At 48.4% G+C, this 19,402-nt stretch overlaps 1 protein-coding gene across 11 annotated transcripts in view; it reads left to right on the forward strand.

The window, feature by feature from the left end:
• LOC137362988 (MICOS complex subunit MIC26-like) overlaps positions 1–8,546 on the forward strand; it is a 48,852-nt gene extending 40,306 nt beyond the window's left edge. For all 11 annotated transcript variants that reach the window (XM_068027097.1, XM_068027094.1, XM_068027100.1 and 8 more), the window contains exons 6-9: positions 4,414–4,505; positions 5,589–5,705; positions 6,993–7,050; positions 8,333–8,546. In XM_068027097.1, coding sequence (XP_067883198.1) covers positions 4,414–4,505; positions 5,589–5,705; positions 6,993–7,034 — 251 coding nt within the window. In that variant the 3' untranslated portion in view covers positions 7,035–7,050; positions 8,333–8,546. The remainder of the gene's footprint in view (positions 1–4,413; positions 4,506–5,588; positions 5,706–6,992; positions 7,051–8,332) is intronic.
• The last annotated feature ends 10,856 nt before the right edge of the window (positions 8,547–19,402 follow it).

The raw sequence follows: 19,402 nt of genomic DNA on the forward strand, positions 1-19,402 counted from the left end.
TCGCTCAAAGTTGCCACCCAAGTTGATAGGGTGTTAAGAAGGCGTATGGTGTGTTGGCTTTCATGAACAGGGGGATTGAGTTTAAGAGCCGCGAGGTTGTGCTGCAGCTCTATAAGGCCCTGGTTCGACCACACTTGGAATATTGTCTTCAGTTCTGGTCGCCTCATTAGAGGAAGGATGTGGAAGCTTTAGAGAGGGTGCAGAGGAGATTTACCAGGATGCTGCCTGGACTGGAGGGCATGTCTTACGAAGAAAGATTGAGGGAGCTAGGGCTTTTCTCATTGGAGCGAAGAAGGATGAGAGGTGACTTGATAGAGGGGTACAAGATGATGAGAGGCATAGATAGAGTGGATAGCCAGAGACTTTTTCCCAGGGTGGAAAGGGCTATCACCAGGGGGCATAATTTTAAGGTGATTGGAGGAAGGTTTCGGGGAGATGTCAGAGGTAGGTTCTTTACACAGAGAGTGGTGGGTGCGTGGAATGCTGTGCCAGTGGTGGTGGTAGAAGCAGATACATTAGGGACATTTAAGCGACTCTTGGATAGGTACATGGATGATAGTAGAATGAAGGGTAGGTAGTTAGTTTGATCTTAGAGTAGGTTAAAGGTTCGGCACAACATCGTGGGCTGAAGGGCCTGTACTGTTCTATGTTCTATTGCTCTGGATTTACTTTATCAAAGCCCTTTAATATGTATAAGATTCCCTTTCAGTGTTTCCTATTAAGGGTATAAATAGGTGCAGTTTTTGACGTCTTACCTGAAACTCAAACCTTTGATTCTAGGTATCAGCCCAATGGCTTTTCTCTGCACCTGCTTTGTGGCTTACTGTCTCAGTGACTGAAACTGTTCACAATACTTGGTATGCATTCTGACCAGGGCACTGCCAGTGACCACTTTACAAGTAGGGTTTACCTCAGGCCTATATTTCAGCCAGTTTACGTGTCCAATACAGCACCCCTCCTATCACCACTAACCAGATGACAGGCTAAGATCGCTCTCGACTGAGATAGTACTCCAGGAGATTGGGGGTGGTTGGAGGGGGTGGTGGTGGCTGGTGCCAGGGAAGCATGGGGCCAAGGAAAGACTATCCTGCAACCAGGAGGAGCGGGGACAGAGAAAAGGCAAAAGCAAAAGGATTTGCATTTACATAGAGCCTTTCATATTATCAGGGTGTCCTAGATTGCTTCGCAGCCAATGTGTTGCTCTTGAAATAAAGTCAAGCATGACAGTCAATTTGTGCACAGCAAGATCCCACAAACAGCACTGAGATCGGAATGATTGAGATCACTGTTGGTTAGGACACCAAGAGAACTTGTTGTTTTGCGAATTGTGCCATGGAACCTTTCACCCGAGTCACTGAAACAGACAGATGGTTCACCCTCTCATCTAGAAACATAGAAAATAGGAGCAGGAGTAGGCCATTCAGCCCTTCGAGCCTGCTCCGCCATTAGATCATCCAACTCAGTAACCTGTTCCTGCTTTCGCCCCACGTCCTTTGATCCCTTTCACCCCAAAAGCTATATCTAACTCCTTCTTGAAAACATACAAAGTTTTGGCACTCCAATTCCACAGGCTCAGCACTCTCTGGGTGAAGAAATTTTTCCTCATCTCAGTCCTGAATAGTTTACCCCGTATCCTTAGACGATGACCCCTGGTTCTGGACTCCCCCACCATCGGGAACATCCTTCCTGCATCTACCCTGTCAAGTCCTGTTGGAATTTTATAAGTTTCTATGAGATCCCCCCTCATTCTTCTGAGCTCCAGTGAATATAATCCTAACCAACTCAATCTCTCCTCATACATCAGTCCCGCCATCCCAGGAATCAGTCTGGTAAACCTTTGCTGCACTCCCTCTATAGCAAAGACATCCTTCCTCAGATAAGGAGACCAAAACGGCACACAATATTCCAGGTGTGGCCTCACCAAGGCCCTGTATAATTGCAGCAAGACATCCCTGCTCCTGTACTCGAATCCTCTTGCTATGAAGGCCAACATACCATTTGCCTTTTTTACCGCCTGTTGGACCTGCATGTTTACCTTCAGCGACTGCTGTACAAGAACGCCCAGGTCTCATTGCATATTCCCCTCTCTCAGTTTATAGCCAATCAGATAATCATCTGCCTTCCTGTTTTTGCTACCAAAGTGGATAACCTCACATTTATCCACATTATACTGCATCTGCCATGCATTTTGCCCACTCACTCAACTTGTCCAGTGGCGCAGTGGTTAGCACCGCAGCCTCACAGCTCCAGGGACCCGGGTTCGATTCCGGGTACTGTCTGTGTGGAGTTTGCAAGTTCTCCCTGTGTCTGCGTGGGTTTTCTCCGGGTGCTCCGGTTTCCTCCCACAAGCCAAAAGACTTGCAGGTTGATAGGTAAATTGGCCATTGTAAATTCTCACTAGTATAGGTAGGTGGTAGGGAAATATAGGGATAGGTGGGGATGTTTGTTGGGAATATGGGATTAGTGTAGGATTAGTATAAAATGGGTGGTTGATGTTCGGCACAGACTCGGTGGGCCGAAGGGCCTGTTTCAGTGCTGTATCTCTAATCTAAACCCTGAAGCCTCTCTGCACAACTCACCCTCACACCCAGTTTTGTGTCATCTGCAAATTTGGAGATATTACATTTAGTTCCCTCATCTAAATCATTAATATATATTGTGAATAGCTGGGGTCCTAGCACCAACCCCTGCGGTACCCCACTAGTCACTGCCTGCCATTCAGAAAAAGACCCATTTATCCCAACTCTTTGTTTCCTGTCCGCCAACCAATTTTCTGTCCATCACAATACACTACCCCCAATCCCATGCACTTTAATTTTACACGCTATTCTCTTATGTGGGACTTTGTGGAAAGCCTTCTGAAAGTCCAAATAAACCACATCCACTGGCTCCCCCTCATCAACTCTACTAGTTACATCCTCGAAGAATTCTCGTACATTTGTCAAGCATGATTTCCCTTTCGTAAATCTATGCTGACTCTGTCCGATTCTACCACTGTTCTCCAAGTGCTCTGCTATAAAATCTTTGATAATGGACTCTAAAATTTTCCACACTACTGACGACAGGCTGACTGGTCTATAATTTCCTGCTTTCTCTCTACCTCCCTTTTTAAATAGTGGGGTTACATTAGCTACCTTCCAAACTGTAGGAACTGTTCCAGAGTCTATAGAATCTTGGAAGATGACCACCAATGCATCCACTATTTCTAGGGCCACTTCCTTACGTACTCTGGGATGCAGACCATCAGGCCCTGGGGAGTTATCGGCCTTCTATCCCATCAATTTCCCCAACACCATTTCTCTACTCATACTGATTTCCTTCAGTTCCTCCCTCTCACTAAACCCTGTGTTCCCCAACATTTCTGGTATGATATTTGTGTCCTCCTTTGTGAAGACAGAACCAAAGTATGCATTTAGTTGGTCAGCCATTTCTTTGTTCCCCATAATAAATTCCCCTGTTTCTGACTGTAACATTTATCTTCATTAATCTTTTTCTCTTCACATGCCTATAGAAACTTTTACAGTCAGTTTTCATGTTCCCCGCAAGCTTGCTTTCGTACTCCCCTTCTTAATCAATCCCTTGGTCCTCCTTTGCTGATTTCGAAACTGCTCCCAATCCTCAGGTCTGTTGTTTTTTGTTTTTTCTGGCGAATTTATATGCCTCTTCCTTGGATCTAATGCTATCTCTAATTTCCCTTGTAAGCCATGGTTTGACTACCTTTCCCGTTTTACTTTTGCGCCAGACAGGAATAAACAATTGTTGCAGTTTGTCCATGTGCTCTTTAAATGTTTGTCATTGCCTATCCACCCTCATCCCTTTAAGTAACGTTTCCCAATCCGTCATAGCCAACTCACGCCTCATACCTTCGTAGTTTCCTTTATTAAGATTCAGGACCCTAGTCTCAGAATCAACTACATCACTCTCCATCTTGATGAAGAATTCTATCATATTATGGTCGCTCATCCCCAAGGGGTCTCGCACAACTAGATTGTCAATTATTCATCTCTCAATACACAATACCCAGTCTAAAAGACAGTACTTCCAACATTGCTACACTAGGTGTGTCAGCCTAGGTTGTTGCTCTTCGATCAAAAATGAGGCTTGACTCCACTTCCTTATCACATGACATTTAGTCAAACTGCTCCTCAATATGATAGCTATGGGGTGAGATTGGCTGAAAATGGGATCAGTTTTTGGGCTAAATGATCTTTTCCTCTGTTCCTGTGATTCCCTTGCCCCCCACCCCCAACACCACATTCAGTTTGTAAGTTGAATTGCCAGCTTGGTGATGTAAGAGCCTCTCTATCTAAGAAGGCAATTTTCTTAGGTTGGTTTCCCGTGCTTTTCTCTCTGTGTTAGCTGTCGTTTGTTTAATTTAATTTTCTTTTAATCTTATTTTGTTGCATTTTATAGGTTCCCGTGTAAGGAAAGTGATTTATTCATGTGGGTTTGTTGCAGCTTGTGGCTCTTTGTACTATCCTCAAGAAACTATTGAAGCAGCAAAGGTAAGTGTATTGCTGTAATCCCAGTTCCTTCAGATCGTGATGTACATATTGATTCAGGACAATATCAGACCTTCTGCAATTTTTAGTGTTAGGGTTTTGAGCAAATAATAGAACTACTGAAACAGGTTTTATATCTGAGTGAAGTGTCCTGGGATCTTTCTTAAATTTAAGATTGTTGTTATCTGCAGAACATACCAAACAAAGACTTGAATTTATATCTTGCCTTTCACAATCTCAGGCCATCCCAAAATTGCCTTGTCAAACAGCTGATGAAGTACTTTTCCAGTGCATTCACTGTTGTAATGTCAGGAAATGTGGTTGCCATTTTGTGCACATCAAGCTCCCGCAAATAGACCAGATCATCTGCTTTTAGGTGTTGGTTAAAGAACTCCCCCACTCTTCTTCGAAATAGGAAGTGAAATCTTCCACCTAAGATGGGGCCTTGGTTTAATGTCTTTTCCGAAAGACAGCACCTCTGGCACTGCAGCACTCCCTCAGTACTGCATTTGAGTGTTAGCTTTGATTTTGTGCTCAACCCACAACCTTGAGTCAGAGGTGAGCGTGCTACCTACTGAGCCATAGCTGGCCCCATACTGCCCAGATAATCGATTTCAGTTATCTTTGTTGAGGAATACGTGTTAGTCAGGACAGCCTTAGAGTGGGATTAGAGTGGGGTGGGATATTAAAGGCAATGGGAAGTGAGCAGGAGAGTGGGATTAGAGTGGGTGGGATATTAAAGGCAATGGGAAGTGAGCAGGAGAGTGGAATTAGACTGGGCGACTCATGGTGAAAAACACCAGTACTGAGTTGATGAGCTGATTGGTGCTATAACAGATTATGATTCCTGTTTGATCCCTTCAAGGAGCTGCTGTCAGTCACTATCTTGATCCACAGCCAGTTAGATTGGGAGTAGAAAGTGGTGATGTGATTCAGTCTGGTCAGTGCTGGGAGGGAGATGAACGTTTCAGAAAAGCAATGTCTGAATAATGAGGTGCACTGGTGATAAATATTGTCACATTGATTTGCAATTCTTGAAACCTGTATACAGAAAAAGTGTGTGATTATCTGTTGTGTTTTTCTCAGGTGTCCGGTGCAACACTTTATGAAATGTCCATGCAAGCTTATTTAACTATTGAATCCCTATGGAAAAAAAACACAAACAAGGAACAACAACCTGTCCCGACACTCGGCAACAATCAGGTATTTTAGCTGTGTGTTCTATAATAGTGCTTAGCTTTGAAAACAGTCGGGAGAATCGACAAGTCTGGACGAAGCAGATGCAAGGGTCTTGGCGGAGCCGAGCCTGACCATGGGCAGAGCCGAGCCTGACAGAGCAGAGCCGAGCCTGGCCCTGGGCAGAGCCGAGCCTGACCCTGGGCAGAGCCATCATCTGAGTGGCTGAAGCATTTGTCTGGCTCACTCTCTATATCTCTCTCCCTGTCTGTGATAGAACATAGGAATTGCCAGAGGAAAGAAGACCAAGATCCATTTAATTTACCTTCCACTATCCTGCTAGTAACATGATCCAATAATAATGGAGTTGTTGACTAATCACAACAATCAGTCTCTCTCAATGCACAACAGACCCAGACGTGAGGTGAGGAAAACTCCAGCAGTGAAGAGCTTTGGGGTCCATAGGTGCAAAGTCACCCCTTCCTCCTAAGCCTGCTACACTTACCACAAGTCTGTCTCAAATTACTCTGTACACTATTCCAAAATGGAGCTAATTCCTGGTTCCACTCTCAGTGTGCTCCTCTCCACTGCCTGTGCCACATTTCCTTTCCACCCTCCAGCTCCCAGAGTTGGCCACAGGTTGAGAGTATGTCATTTGACCTCAGGGCACTCCTTTTTTCTGATTTACTTCTTGCAACACTCCACGATCTCCCATCTATGCCTCCATTCCATTGATAACCAAAGGGAATTGTGTCAGAAAAAATACTGTTCACACCCCTGTTTTGGCACTGTAGCCCTGTGCACATAGATCATCAAATATAAATGGTTTGCATAAATTGTCCCATTAAAAAGGGTCTTGGCACTGAACCCCTGTACAGTTAGATCTTCACGTCATAAAGATTTAACATGGCACTGTACTCCTGTACTGTACAGGGGGAAGCATCATATTACTAAGAGTTAGCATGGCACATTACCCATGTACAGCTCTATCATCACATTATAAAGGGTTTGCTTGACACTCTACCCTTGCACGGATAGATCATTTCATCAAGCATTTGTGTAGCACTGCACCGCTGTAGTTGGATTGTCCCATTATAAAGGATTTATGACATTCCACCCCTGCACACATCATGCTGGGGGTTGGGGTATGCTGTAACTAACAATCCAGTTCAAGAAATTGTATGTAAGAAGATAATATCGCTTGGAAAGTCAGATTCTTTACTGTTGAATGATGAGGACTAAGCATCCTAATATTTTGTGCTGACTGTTTTTGTTGGAAAAATAACTTGGTGAATGCAATGATGTATTTTAAAGGCTGAAGATGTTCAACAGTTGGGTCCGAATACTTCCTCTTAAACTCTGTCAGTAAGAGGTACGTATTGTTTGATTGTGCAGTGCTGCTTCTATATCTGTAATTAACTGAAACATCTGTAGAGTGTGAATGCTGCATTGTTTAAACATCTGAAGGGAGAGTCTGTGCAGAGCTTGACACCCAATTTAGTCCACTTACGAGGACCTAATAACTCCAGATGTTAAAGCAGCCAATGTTCCCGATCTGTGTCTCCTCCCCCAGAGGAAAAGGTCAGGAAACGGGATGTGGAGGCTGCCTAACGTCAGGCCATTGCCCCAATATATGGTTACCCCAAAAAGCTGGCAGTGGAGCTCGCAACAGCACCCTCCTCAGATTTTAGGGAGGAGGGGTGGGTCAGCACAAGCATGCGTGCATTTAAATATGTATAATGCAGCTTGATTATTGGTCCCTGAGAGCTTCTGGCTGCCATCTCCGACCTCAGCCATCAGGTCCCTGAATCCCCCCACCAAGGCCAGTTGACAGGCATACCCACCACCCCATCCCTCCCCCCTCCCGTCCCACTCTCCCAGCAGAAAGCCTCCCTGTAGCAGCAAGGGAATTGGGTTAGCATTGGGTCCATGTTAATGGTTCGGCTGATCAACATGGAGTGCCTGCCCAGCAAAGGAAATAAGAGCTGAGATAAACCACCCAAGTCCTTCTCACCCAGGCATCTCATAAGGAGGGAGAATAACTTCATGCTTCGCTTCAGTAAGTATTATTATTATTACTTACTTAGTTAGGTCACACTACCAGAAGGACGTGGAGGCTTTGGAGAGGGTACAGAGGAGGTTTACCAGGATGTTGCCTGGTCTGGAGGGCATTAGCTATGAGGAGATGTTGGAAAAACTCGGATTGTTTTCACTGGAACGACGGAGGTGGAGGGGCGACCTGATAGAGGTTTACAAAGTTATGAGCGGCATGGACAGAGTGGATAGTCAGAAGCTTTTTCCCAGGGTGGAAGACTGAGTTACTAGGGGACATAGGTTTAAGGTGAGAGGGGCAAAGTTTAGAGGGGATGTGCGAGGCAAGTTTTTGACACAGAGGGTGGTGAGTGCCTGGAACATGCTGCCAGGGGAGGTGGTGGAAGCAGATACGATAGCGACGTTTAAGAGACGTCTTGACAAATATATGAATAGGAAGGGAATAGAGGGATATGGGCCCCGGAAGTGCAGAAGGCTTTAGTTTAGGCAGGCATCAAGATCGGCGCAGGCTTGGAGGGCCGAATGGCCTGTTCCTGTGCTGTACTGTTCTTTGTTCACAAAGTAGATTTAGTAAAGAGACTGATCGAGAATTTTTTTGACAGGTTGCCAAATGGAATGATTCATCTCAAGAAATGGAACCGGCGATTGAAGCAGTATTTCCTTTGTGAAACAAAATTAACTTGAATCATTACTTTGTTGATCATATTTTATTGATGACAATTTATCAGAAATGTGACTTTTTTTGTTTGTTGAGACAAACAAGTCAAATATGTGTATATTCAATATATCTAATAAAAAGCGAATGATTTCACTGAATATTTAGATGTGTTTGTTGATTTTGTTTAGGACTGCAACTCTTGGGAAAGATATCTGTTCAGTTCCCAAAATCATTGTGAGCCCGACTGATAATCTTAAATTGGTTGTTAGTGTAATTACGCTAAGCATTACACTCATAACCAATTTAAGATTATCAGTTGGGCTCACAATGTGGCTCAGTTATGCTTGCTAGAAGCTACATATTTTTACACGCAGGGACCTGTCCTCTGCAGGCAAAAGGAACATGTCCTGGCATTGCATGGGGGACAGTAGTTCCTTGGTGCATTCTCCATGGCAATGCCTTGACCAGAGGCAACCAATCAGCACCCTTTTCTCATGCAGTATAAATTGTTGCTCCCTTTGAAAACTCGACAGCATGTCCCTTTTTTTTCAGCAGTACTCAATTTGTGTACCAAGTGACTATTCTAATCCTAGGTCCTGACCCTTTCTCCAAAACCTTTTATATTCTTCCTGATCAAATACTTACTGTCAGTTATGGCAGTATTTCTACCCTCCAGCACTCCTTGTCCTTGTCTCTCCCTCATGCAGTCTCTCTTTTTCCCTTTTACTCTGTGCCTCCTGAGATCTGCACTCTTACTCTCCTTCCATTCGCTCTAGCATTATCATGTACTCACATTCTCACTCTCTCCCTCTTTAAGGCAGAAAATCCCCACAGAAAAGGTGGTCCAGCTGTGGCTAACAAGAGGAGTATTAGATCAAAGGAAGAGGCTTATAATGTTGCCAAAAAGAGCAGTAAACCTGAGGACTGGGAGGAGTTTAGAATTCAGCAAAGGAGGACCAAGAAATTGATAAGGAAAGTAAAAGAATAAGAGTTGTCTACCTAGATATAAAAAGATTAGAATTGTTTCTAAAGATACGTAAATAGGAACCAACCAGGGAACAGGCTGTTTTAGATTTAATAATGTGTAATGAGACAGGATTAATGAATGATCTCACAGTAAGAGATCCTCGCAGGAAGAGTGATCATAACATGATAGAATTTCACGCTCAGTTTGAAGTGAGAAATTTCGGTCTGAAACTAGTGTCTTAAACTTAAATAAAGGCAATTACAATTACAGACAGAGTTCACTAAAGTGGACTGCGAATATAGGTTAAAAGGTAAGATGGTAGATAAGCAGTGGCAGACATTTAAGGAGATATTTCATTAAGCCAGACAGACGAGAAGGATGAACTATTCATGGATGGTATGAAATTGAGAAAAAAGATGGACAATGCTGTGAAGATTAGTGGTTGGCCGGAATTTGAGAAAATTTTAGAAACCAGCAAAGTAAACCAGTAAGAAATATAAAAGACAGGAAGAGCTTTTACAAATATATAAAAAGGAAGAGAGTAGCTAAAGTAAACATTGGTCCCTTAGAGGATTAGACTAGGGAATTAAAGGGAAACAGGAAAATGGCAGAGAATTTAAACACGTATTTTGTATTTGTCTTCACAGTTCTTTTTTTTCTTTGGCCTCCTTGTCTCGAGAGACAATGGGTAAGCGCCTGGAGTAGCTATAAAGGCCAATTCTAGAGTGACAGGCTCTTCCACAGGTGCTGCAGATAAAATTGGTTGTCGGGGCTGTTACACAGTTGGCTCTCTCCTTGCACTTCTGTCTTTTTTCCTGCCAACTGCTAAGTCTCTTCGACTCGCCACGCTTTAGCCCCGCCTTTATGGTTGCCCGCCAGTTCTGGCGATCGCTGGCAACTGACTCCCACGACTTGTGATCAATGTCACAGGACTTCATGTCACGTTTGCAGATGTCTTTAAAGCGGAGACATGGACAGCCGGTGGGTCTGGTACCAGTGACGAGCTCGCTGTACAGTGCGTCCTTGGGGATCCTGCCATCTCAGGCGCCGCTGGCTTAGTAGGTGTATATGCTGGGGATGTTGGCCGCCTCGAGGACTTCTGTGTTGGAGATACGGTCCTGCCACCTGATCCCAAGGATTCTCCGGAGGCAGCGAAGATGGAAAGAATTGACTCATCGCTCTTGGCTGATGTACGTTGTCCAGGACTCGCTGCTGTAGAGCAAGGTACTGAGGACACAGGCTTGATACACTTGGACTTTTGTGTTCCGTGTCAGTGCGCCATTTTCCCACACTCTCTTGGCCAGTCTGGACATAGCAGAGGAAGCCTTTCCCATGCGCTTGTTTAATTCTGCATCGAGAGATTACTGGTGATAGTTGAGCCGAGGTAGGTGAACTCTTGAACCACTTCCAGAGTGTGGCCGATATTGATGGATGGGCCATTTCTGACGTCCTGTCCCGTGATGTTCGTTTTCTTGAGGCCGATGGTTAGGCCAAATTCATTGCAGGCAGCCGCAATCCTGTCAATGAGTCTCTGCAGACACTCTTCAGTGTGAGATGTTAATGCAGCATCATCAGCAAAGAGTTTTCTTATGAGGACTTTCCGTACTTTGGTCTTCGCTTTCAGCAAAGAGTTTTCTTATGAGGACTTTCCGTACTTTGGTCTTCGCTTTCACAGTAGAAGACACTAAAAGCATCCAAAAAGAAGAAAATCAGGGGTAAAAGGGAGGGAGGAACTTAAAACAAATCACTATCACTAGGGAAAAAGTATTTGGAAAACTAATGGGACTAAAGGCTGACAAGTCCCCTGGACCTGATGGCCTGCATCCTGGGGTCTTAAAAGAAATGGCTGCAGCGATAGTGGATGCAGTGGTTTTGATCTTCCAGAATTTATTAACTTCGAGAATACCTCCCAAAAATTGGAAGGTAGCAAGGAGAAAGAGAGAAAACAGTGAACTAATGCTAAAATTTATTATTAGGGATATGGTAACAGGACACTTATAACATCATAATATGATTAAGCAGAGTCAACACGGATTTATGAAACAACAGGAACTTATATTTGTAAAGCACCTTTAACGTAATAAAATGTTCCAAAGCATTTTACAGGAGCACTATAAAACAAAGTACGACACTGAGCCACAAAAGGAGATATTAGGTCAGATGACCAAAGCTTGGTCAAAGAGTTTTAAGGAGTGTCTTAAAGGGGGAAAGCAAGGCAGAGAGGTGTAGAGAGTGTTATGATCAGGTGAGGAGTCGTCGAAGGGCTCCTGTCTTTTCCCTCTCCTTGTTTGACCACAACAGGTTTATTATTTTAATAAAAGCAAAACACTGCATATGCTGGAAATCTGAAACAAAACAAAAACTGCTGGAAATACTCAGCAGGTCTGGCAGCGTCTGTGGAGAGAGAAGCAAAGTTAATGTTGCAGGTCTGTGACCTTTCATCAGAACTGGCAAAGGTTAGAAAAGAATTAGGTTTTAAGCAAGTAAAGAGGAGGGGGGTGGAGGAGAGAACAAAGAGGAAGGTGTTTGATAGGGCAGAGGGAGATTAAATAACAAAGCTGTCCTAGGACAAAGGCAAAGTGTGTGTTAATGCTTGAGGTGAAAGACAAAGAACAGTACAGCACAGGAACAGGCCATTCGGCCCTCCAAGCCTGCGCTGATCTTGATGCCTTCCTAAACTAAAACCTTCTGCACATCCGGGGTCCGTATCCCTCTATTCCCATCCTATTCATGTATTTGTCAAGATGCTTCTTAAACGTCGCTATCGTACCTGCTTCCACCACCTCCCCCGGCAGCAAGTTCCAGGCACTCACTCACCACCCTCTGTGTAAAGAACTTGCCTCGCACATCCCCTCTAAACTTTGCCTCTCTCACCTTAAACCTATGTCCCCTAATAACTGACTCTTCCACCCTGGGAAAAAGCTTCTGACTATCCACTCTGTCCATGCTGCTCATAACTTTGTAAACCTCTATCATGTCGCCCCTCCACCTCCGTCATTCCAGTGAAAACAATCCGAGTTTATCCAACCTCTCCTCATAGCTAATGCCCTCCAGACCAAGCAACATCTTGGTAAACCTCTTCTGTACCCTCTCCAAAGCCTCCATGTCCTTCTGGTAGTGTGGCGACCAGAATTACACGCAATATTCTAAGTGTGGCCTAACTAAAGTTCTGTACAGCTGCAACATGACTTGCCCATTTTTATACTCTATGCCCCGACCGATGAAGGCAAGCATGCCGTATGCTTTCTTGACTACCTTATCCACCTGCGTTGCCACTTTCAGTGACCTGTGGACCTGTACGCCCAGATCTCTCTGCCTGTCAATACTCCTAAGGGTTCTGCCATTTACTGTATACTTCCTACCTGTACTAGACCTTCCAAAATGCATTACCTCCCATTTTTCCAGATTAAACTCCATCTGCCATTTCTCTGCCCAAGTCTCCAACCGATCTATATCCTGCTGTACCCTCTGACAAACCTCATCACTTTCCGCAACCCCACCAACCTTTGTGTCGTCCACAAACTTACTAATCGGACCAGCTACATTTTCCTCCAAATCATTTATATATACTACAAAGAGCAACGGTCCCAGCACTGATCCCTGCAGAACACCACTAGTCATATCCCTCCATTCAGAAAAGCACCCTTCCACTGCTACCCTCTATCTTAGCATTAGTCCAGAGAGAGTGTTAATAGCAGAATAATGAGCAGCTCTGACTACATGAAAAGCAGGCACATGGTTAAAAAATAAAATATTAAAAATGGCCAGTCATGATCTGAAGTTCTTGAACTCAATGTTCAGTCTGTAAGGTTGTAGAGTGCCTAATCGAAAGATCAATTGCTGTTCCTCGAGCTTGCGTTGATGTTCACTGGAGCAGGCCAAAGACAGAGATGTGAGCATGAGAGCAGGGAGGAGCGTTGAAATGGCAAGCAACTGGAAGCTCGGTGTCCTGCTTTCGGACTGAGCGGAGGTGTTCAGCAAAGCGGTCACCTAATCTGCGTTTGGTCTCCCCAGTGTAGAGGAGTGAGCAATGAATACAGTATACTACATTGAACGAAGCACAAGTAAATCGCTGCTTCATCTGAGAGGAGTGTTTGGGGCCTTGGATTGAGGAGAGAGGATTATCCTCCACCATTTCCGCCACCTCCAGCATGATGCCACCACCAAATGCATCTTTCCCTCCCCTCCTCTGTCAGCATTCCGAAGGGATCGTTCCCTCCGCAACACCCTTGTCCACTCCTCCATTACCCCCGACATCTCGTCCCCTTCCAACGGCACCTTCCCAAGCAATTGCAGGAGCTATAATACCTGCTCTTTGACCTCATCTCTCCTCACCCAGCTGGACGGCATTGAAGAAAGAGAACTGTTTACAATATCGGCTAACGTGGGGACCAGGAGGGGAAGTTGGGTGATCAACAGTTTAATGAGAATAGGATTGAGGGAGCAGAAGGTGGGTCTCGTGCACAAGAAGAGCTTAGAGAGGGCATGAGGAGAAATGAGAGAGAAACTAGGGAAACATGGGAATTCAGGGCTAGGGCAGGGGGGCAGGGGAGGGTAGCATCATAGAAAGTTTGTCCAGGTGATCTAGTGGAAGGGAGGGACATGGCAGAGGCAGCTGATCGGATGGTTTCGATCTTAGTGATAAAGAAATCCATGAGCTCCTCGCACTTATTGTTGGAGGTGAGGGTGGAGGAGATGGGGAAAGGAATTCAAGGAGATGGTTTGCTGTAGAGAAAATGAGCCGGGGGTTGACTTTGCATTCCAAGATGATCCTGGAATAGCGAGAAGTCTTACTACAATTATAGAGGGGATTGCCGAGGCCACACCAGGAGTACCGTGGACAGCTTTGGTCTTCTGACCTGAGAAAGGACATACTTGCTCTAGAGGGAGTGCAACGAAGGTTCACTCGACTGGTTCCTGGGATGAGGGAATTGTCCAACTTGGGGAGATTGAGTAGACTCAGCCAATATTCCCTGCAATTTAGAAGAATTCTTAAGGGGCTGGACAGGGTAGATGCTGAGAAAATGTTTCTACTGGCTGGAGACACGGGGTCACAGACCCAGAATACAGGATTGGCCATTGAGAACTGAGATGAGGAGAAATTTCTTCACTCGAAGGGTTGTGAATCATTGGAATTCTCTATCCCAGGAGGTTATGGATGCTCAATTATTGAGTATATCCAAGACAAAGATCGACAGACTTTTGGATACAAAAGGAATTGAAGGATATGGGGGTAGTGCTAAAATGCAGCACTTACCAATAACCTACTCAGTTTGGTTTCTACCAGGACTACTTGGCACCAGATGTCATTACAGCCTTGGTCATGGACGAAAGAACTGAATTCCAGAGGTGAGGTGAGGTGAGTGACTACCCTTATCAATGCAGTATTTGACCAAGTGTGGCATCAAGGAGCCATAGTAAAATTGAAGCCCACATCCCATGAATGAAGGAATAAAAAAAAAAATAGGAATAAGAGGAAAAATTCCCCCTGGTTTCAGTCATAACCTGCACAAAGGAAAATGATTGTGGTTGTTGGAGGTCAATCATCTCAGTCCCAGGACATTGCTGCAGAAGTTCATCAGGGTAATCTCCTAGGCCCAACCATCTTCAGCTGCTTCATCAATGATCTTTCCTCCAACATAATGGGGATATACGTAGATGATTGCACAATGTTCAGTTCCGTTTGCAACTCCTCAGATAACGAGGCAGTCTGTGCCTGCATGCAGCAAGACCTGGACACCGTTCAGGCCTGGGCTGAATTAAGCGGCAATTTACATTCGCTCCACACAGGTGCCATACAATGACCATCTCCAACAAGATGAATCTAACCATCTCCCTTGACATTCAAAGGCATTATGATCATTAAATCCCCCACCATCAACAACCTGGGATCACCATTGGGCAGAACTGGACCAGGAACAAATATCTTGACTGCAAGATGCAGGTCAGAGGCTGGGAATCCTGCAGTGAGTAACTCACCACCTGACTCCCCAAAGCCTGTCCACCATCTACAAGGCACAAGTCAGGAGTGTGATGGAATACTCTCCACTTGCCTGGATGGGTGCAGCTCCAACACTCAAGAAGCTCGACACCATCTAGGACAAAGCAGCCCACTTGATTGACACACCATCCACAAACATTCACTCCCTCCACCACCAATGCACAGTGGCAGCAGTGTGTACCATCTACAAGATGCACTGCAGCAACGCAACAAGGCTCCTTAGACAGCACCTTCCAAACCCACGACCTCTACCAACTAGAAGGACAAGGGCAGCAAATGCATGGGAACACCACCACCTGCAATTTCTCCTCCAAGTCACACACCATCCTGACTTGGAACTATCTCGCCGTTCCTTCACTGTCGCTGGATCAAAATCCTGGAACTCCCTTCCTGACAGCACTGTGGGTGTAACTACACCCCAAAGACTGCAGCAGTTCAAGAAGGCAGCTCACCACCACCTTCTCAAGGCAACTAGGGATTAGGAATGAATTGTGGCCTTGTCAGCAACTCTCATTTTTTAAAAATTCATTCATGGGATGTGGGCGTCAGTGGCTAGGCCAACATTTATTACCCATCCTTAATTGCCCTCGAGAAGGTGGGGGTGAGCTGCCTTCTTGAACTGCTGCAGTCCACGTGAGGTAGGGACACCCACAGTGCTGTTAGGGAGTTCCAGCAACAGTGAAGTGCTACATCTGTTTGAAATCTATCCCATTTAACATGGTGGTAGTGCCACACAACACGATGATGAGTATCCTCAATGTGAAGGCGGGACTTTGTCTCCACAAGGATTGGGTGGTGATCACTCCTACCAATACGGTCATGGACAGATGCATCTGTGGCAGACTGGTAAGGACGAGGTCAAGTATGTTTTTCCCTCTTGTTGGTTCCCTCACCATCTGCCACAGACGCAGTCTAGAAGCTATGTCCTTGAGGACTCAGCCAGCAGTGGTGCTACCAAGCCACTCTTAGTGATGGACATTGAAGTCCCCCATCCAGAGTAAATTCAGTGCCCTTGCTACCCTCAGTGCTTCCTCCAAGTGGTGTTCAACATTGAATACTGACTCATCAGCTGAGGGAGGGCGGCAAGTTTCCTTGCCCATGTTTGACCTGATGCCATGAGACTTCATGGGGTCTGGCGTTGATGTTGAGGACTCCCAGGGCAACTCCCTCCCAACTGTGTACCACTGTGCCACCACCTCTGCTGGTTCTGTCCTGCCGGTGGGACAGGACATACCCGGGGATGGTGATGGTGGTGTCTGGGACATTGTCTGTCAGGTATGATTCCATGAGTATGACAATGTCAGGCTGCTGCTTGGCTAGTCTGTGGGACAGCTCTCCCAACTTTGGCACAAGCCCCCAGATGTTTGTAAGGAGGACTTTGCAGGGTCGACAGGGCTGGGTTTGCCATTGTCATTTCCAATACCTAGGTCGATGCTGGATCGTCCGTCCAGTTTCACTCTTTATTGACTTTGCAGCGGTCAGATACAACTGAGTGGCTTGCTAGGCCATGCAAGAGTCTACCACATTGTTGTGGGTCTGGAGTCACATGTAGGCCAGACCAGGTAAGGACAGCAGATTTCCTTCCCCAAAGGACATTACTGAACCAGATGGGTTTTTACAACAATCGACAATGGTTTCATGGCCATCATTAGACTAGTTTTTAATTCCAGATTTATTAACTGAATTCAGATTCCACCTTCTGCTGTGGTGGGAGTTGAACCCATGTCCTCAGAGCAATACCCTGGGTCTCTGAGTTACTCATCCAGTGATAACACCACTACACCGCCGCCTCCCCTTGTATCATATGAACAAATTAAAAAGGTAACGCGGGAAGGAGGAGTTGAGATCGATCATCAGCTACGATACTACTGAACAGGGAAGCAGGCTCCAAGTGCCAGATAGCTGACTCCAGCTCATTTTTATTATCCAGTTCTCTGACACACACCCTCCCTCTCTACCTCTCATACTTCCGCCCTTCCTCACTCTCACACTCCCTCCTCCCACGCACACACCCTCACCCACCAACTACCCTCCGCCATCCATCACCCACCCACCCCTCTTACCTGCCACCCCCACCCTCCCTCCCTATCCTCTCCCCCACCCCCTCCCTCCCTATCCTCTCCCCCACCCCCTCCCTATCATCCCCCTCCCACCTCCCTCCCCCCTCCTCCCCCCCCCACCCCCTTCCCTCACCCCCTCCCCCTCTCCCCTCTCCTCCCACCCACCTCACCCCTACCCCTTCCCTCTCCCACCCACCCTCCTCCCCTCCCTCCACACCCTCCCTCCCCCACCCTCCTCTCCCCCCCTACCCCTTCCTCTCCCACCCACCCTCTCCCCCTACCCCTTCCTCTCCCCCTACCCCTCCTCTCCCCCTACCCCTTCCTCTCCCCCTACCCCTTCCTCTCCCCCTACCCCTTCCTCTCCCACCCACCCTCTCCCCCTACCCCTTCCTCTCCCACCCACCCCCTCCCTATCATCCCTCCACCCTCCCTCCCCTCTCCCCCCACCCCTTCCTCTCCCACCCACCCCCTCCCTATCATCCCCTCCACCCTCCCTCCCCTCTCCCCCCACCCCTTCCTCTCCCCTCTCCTCCCCCCCCTTCCTCTCCCTCCACCCCCTCCCTATCATCCCCCCTCTTGCTCTCCCCCACCACCTCCCCTCACCCACTACCCCTTCCTCTCCCCTCTCCTCCACCCACCCTCTCCCCTACCCCTTCCTCTCCCACCCACCCTCTCCCCCTACCCCTTCCTCTCCCACCCACCCTCTCCCCTACCCCATCCGCTCCCTCTCCTCCCACCCACCCTCTCCCACCCCCGACCCCCCCTCCCTCCTCCTCCCCCCCTCCCCCTCCCACCCCCTCCTCCCCCCCCACCCCCCCTCCTCCACCCCTCCTCCCTCCTCCCCCCCTCCTCCCCCCTCCCCCACCCCCCCTCCTCCACCCCTCCTCCCTCCTCCCCCCCACCCTCCCCCCTCCCTCCTCCTCCCCCTCTCCTCCCTCCCTCCTCCTCCCCCTCTCCCTCACCCCCACCCTCCCCCCTCCCTCCTCCTCCCCCTCTCTCACCCCCCCTCCCTCCTCCTCCCCCTCTCCCCCACCCCCCCTCCCTCCTCCCCCTCTCCCCCACCCCCCCTCCCTACTCCTCCCCCTCTCCCCCTCCCCCCTCTCCACCCCCCCCTCCCTCCTCCTCCCCCCACCCCCCACCCTCCTCCCCCTCTCCACCCTCCTCCCCCTCTCCCCCCCCCTCCCTCACCCACCCCCCCTCCCTCACCCACCCCCCCTCCCTCCTCCACCCCCTCCCTCACCCACCCCCCCTCCCTCCTCCTCCCCCCTCTCTCCCCCACCCCCCCTCCCTCCTCCTCCCCCCTCTCTCCCCCACCCCCCCTCCCTCCTCCTCCCCCCCCTCTCCCCCACCCCCCCTCCCTCCTCCTCCCCCACCCCCCTCCCTCCTCCTCCCCCCCCCTCCTCCTCCCCCCCCACCCCCCTCCCTCCTCCTCCCCCCCCCTCCTCCTCCCCCCCCTCTCTCCCCCACCCCCCCTCCCTCCTCCTCCCCACCCTCCTCCTCCCCCCCCTCTCCCCCACCCCCCCCTCCTTCCTCCTCCCCCCCCTCTCCCCCACCCCCCCTCCCTCCTCCTCCCCCACCCCCTCTCCCCCACCCCCCCTCCCTCCTCCTCCCCCCCTCCCCCCCCTCTCCCCCTCCATCCTCCTCCCCCCCCTCCCTCCCTCCTCCTTCCCCTCTGCCCCACCCCCCCCTCCTCCTCCCCCACCCCCCCTCCCTCCTCCTTCCCCTCTGCCCCACCCCCCCCCTCCTCCTCCCCCACCCCCCCTCCCTCCTCCTTCCCCTCTGCCCCACCCCCCCCTCCCTCCTCCTTCCCCTCTGCCCCACCCCCCCCCTCCTCCTTCCCCTCTGCCCCACCCCCCCCTCCTCCTTCCCCTCTGCCCCACCCCCCCCTCCTCCTTCCCCTCTCCCCCACCCCCCTCCTTCCCCTCTCCCCCACCCCCCCTCCTTCCCCTCTCCCCCACCCTCCTCCTTCCCCTCTCCCCCACCCTC

Source organism: Heterodontus francisci, unplaced genomic scaffold (genome assembly GCF_036365525.1).
Source record: "Heterodontus francisci isolate sHetFra1 unplaced genomic scaffold, sHetFra1.hap1 HAP1_SCAFFOLD_1585, whole genome shotgun sequence".
NCBI lineage: Eukaryota > Metazoa > Chordata > Chondrichthyes > Heterodontiformes > Heterodontidae > Heterodontus > Heterodontus francisci.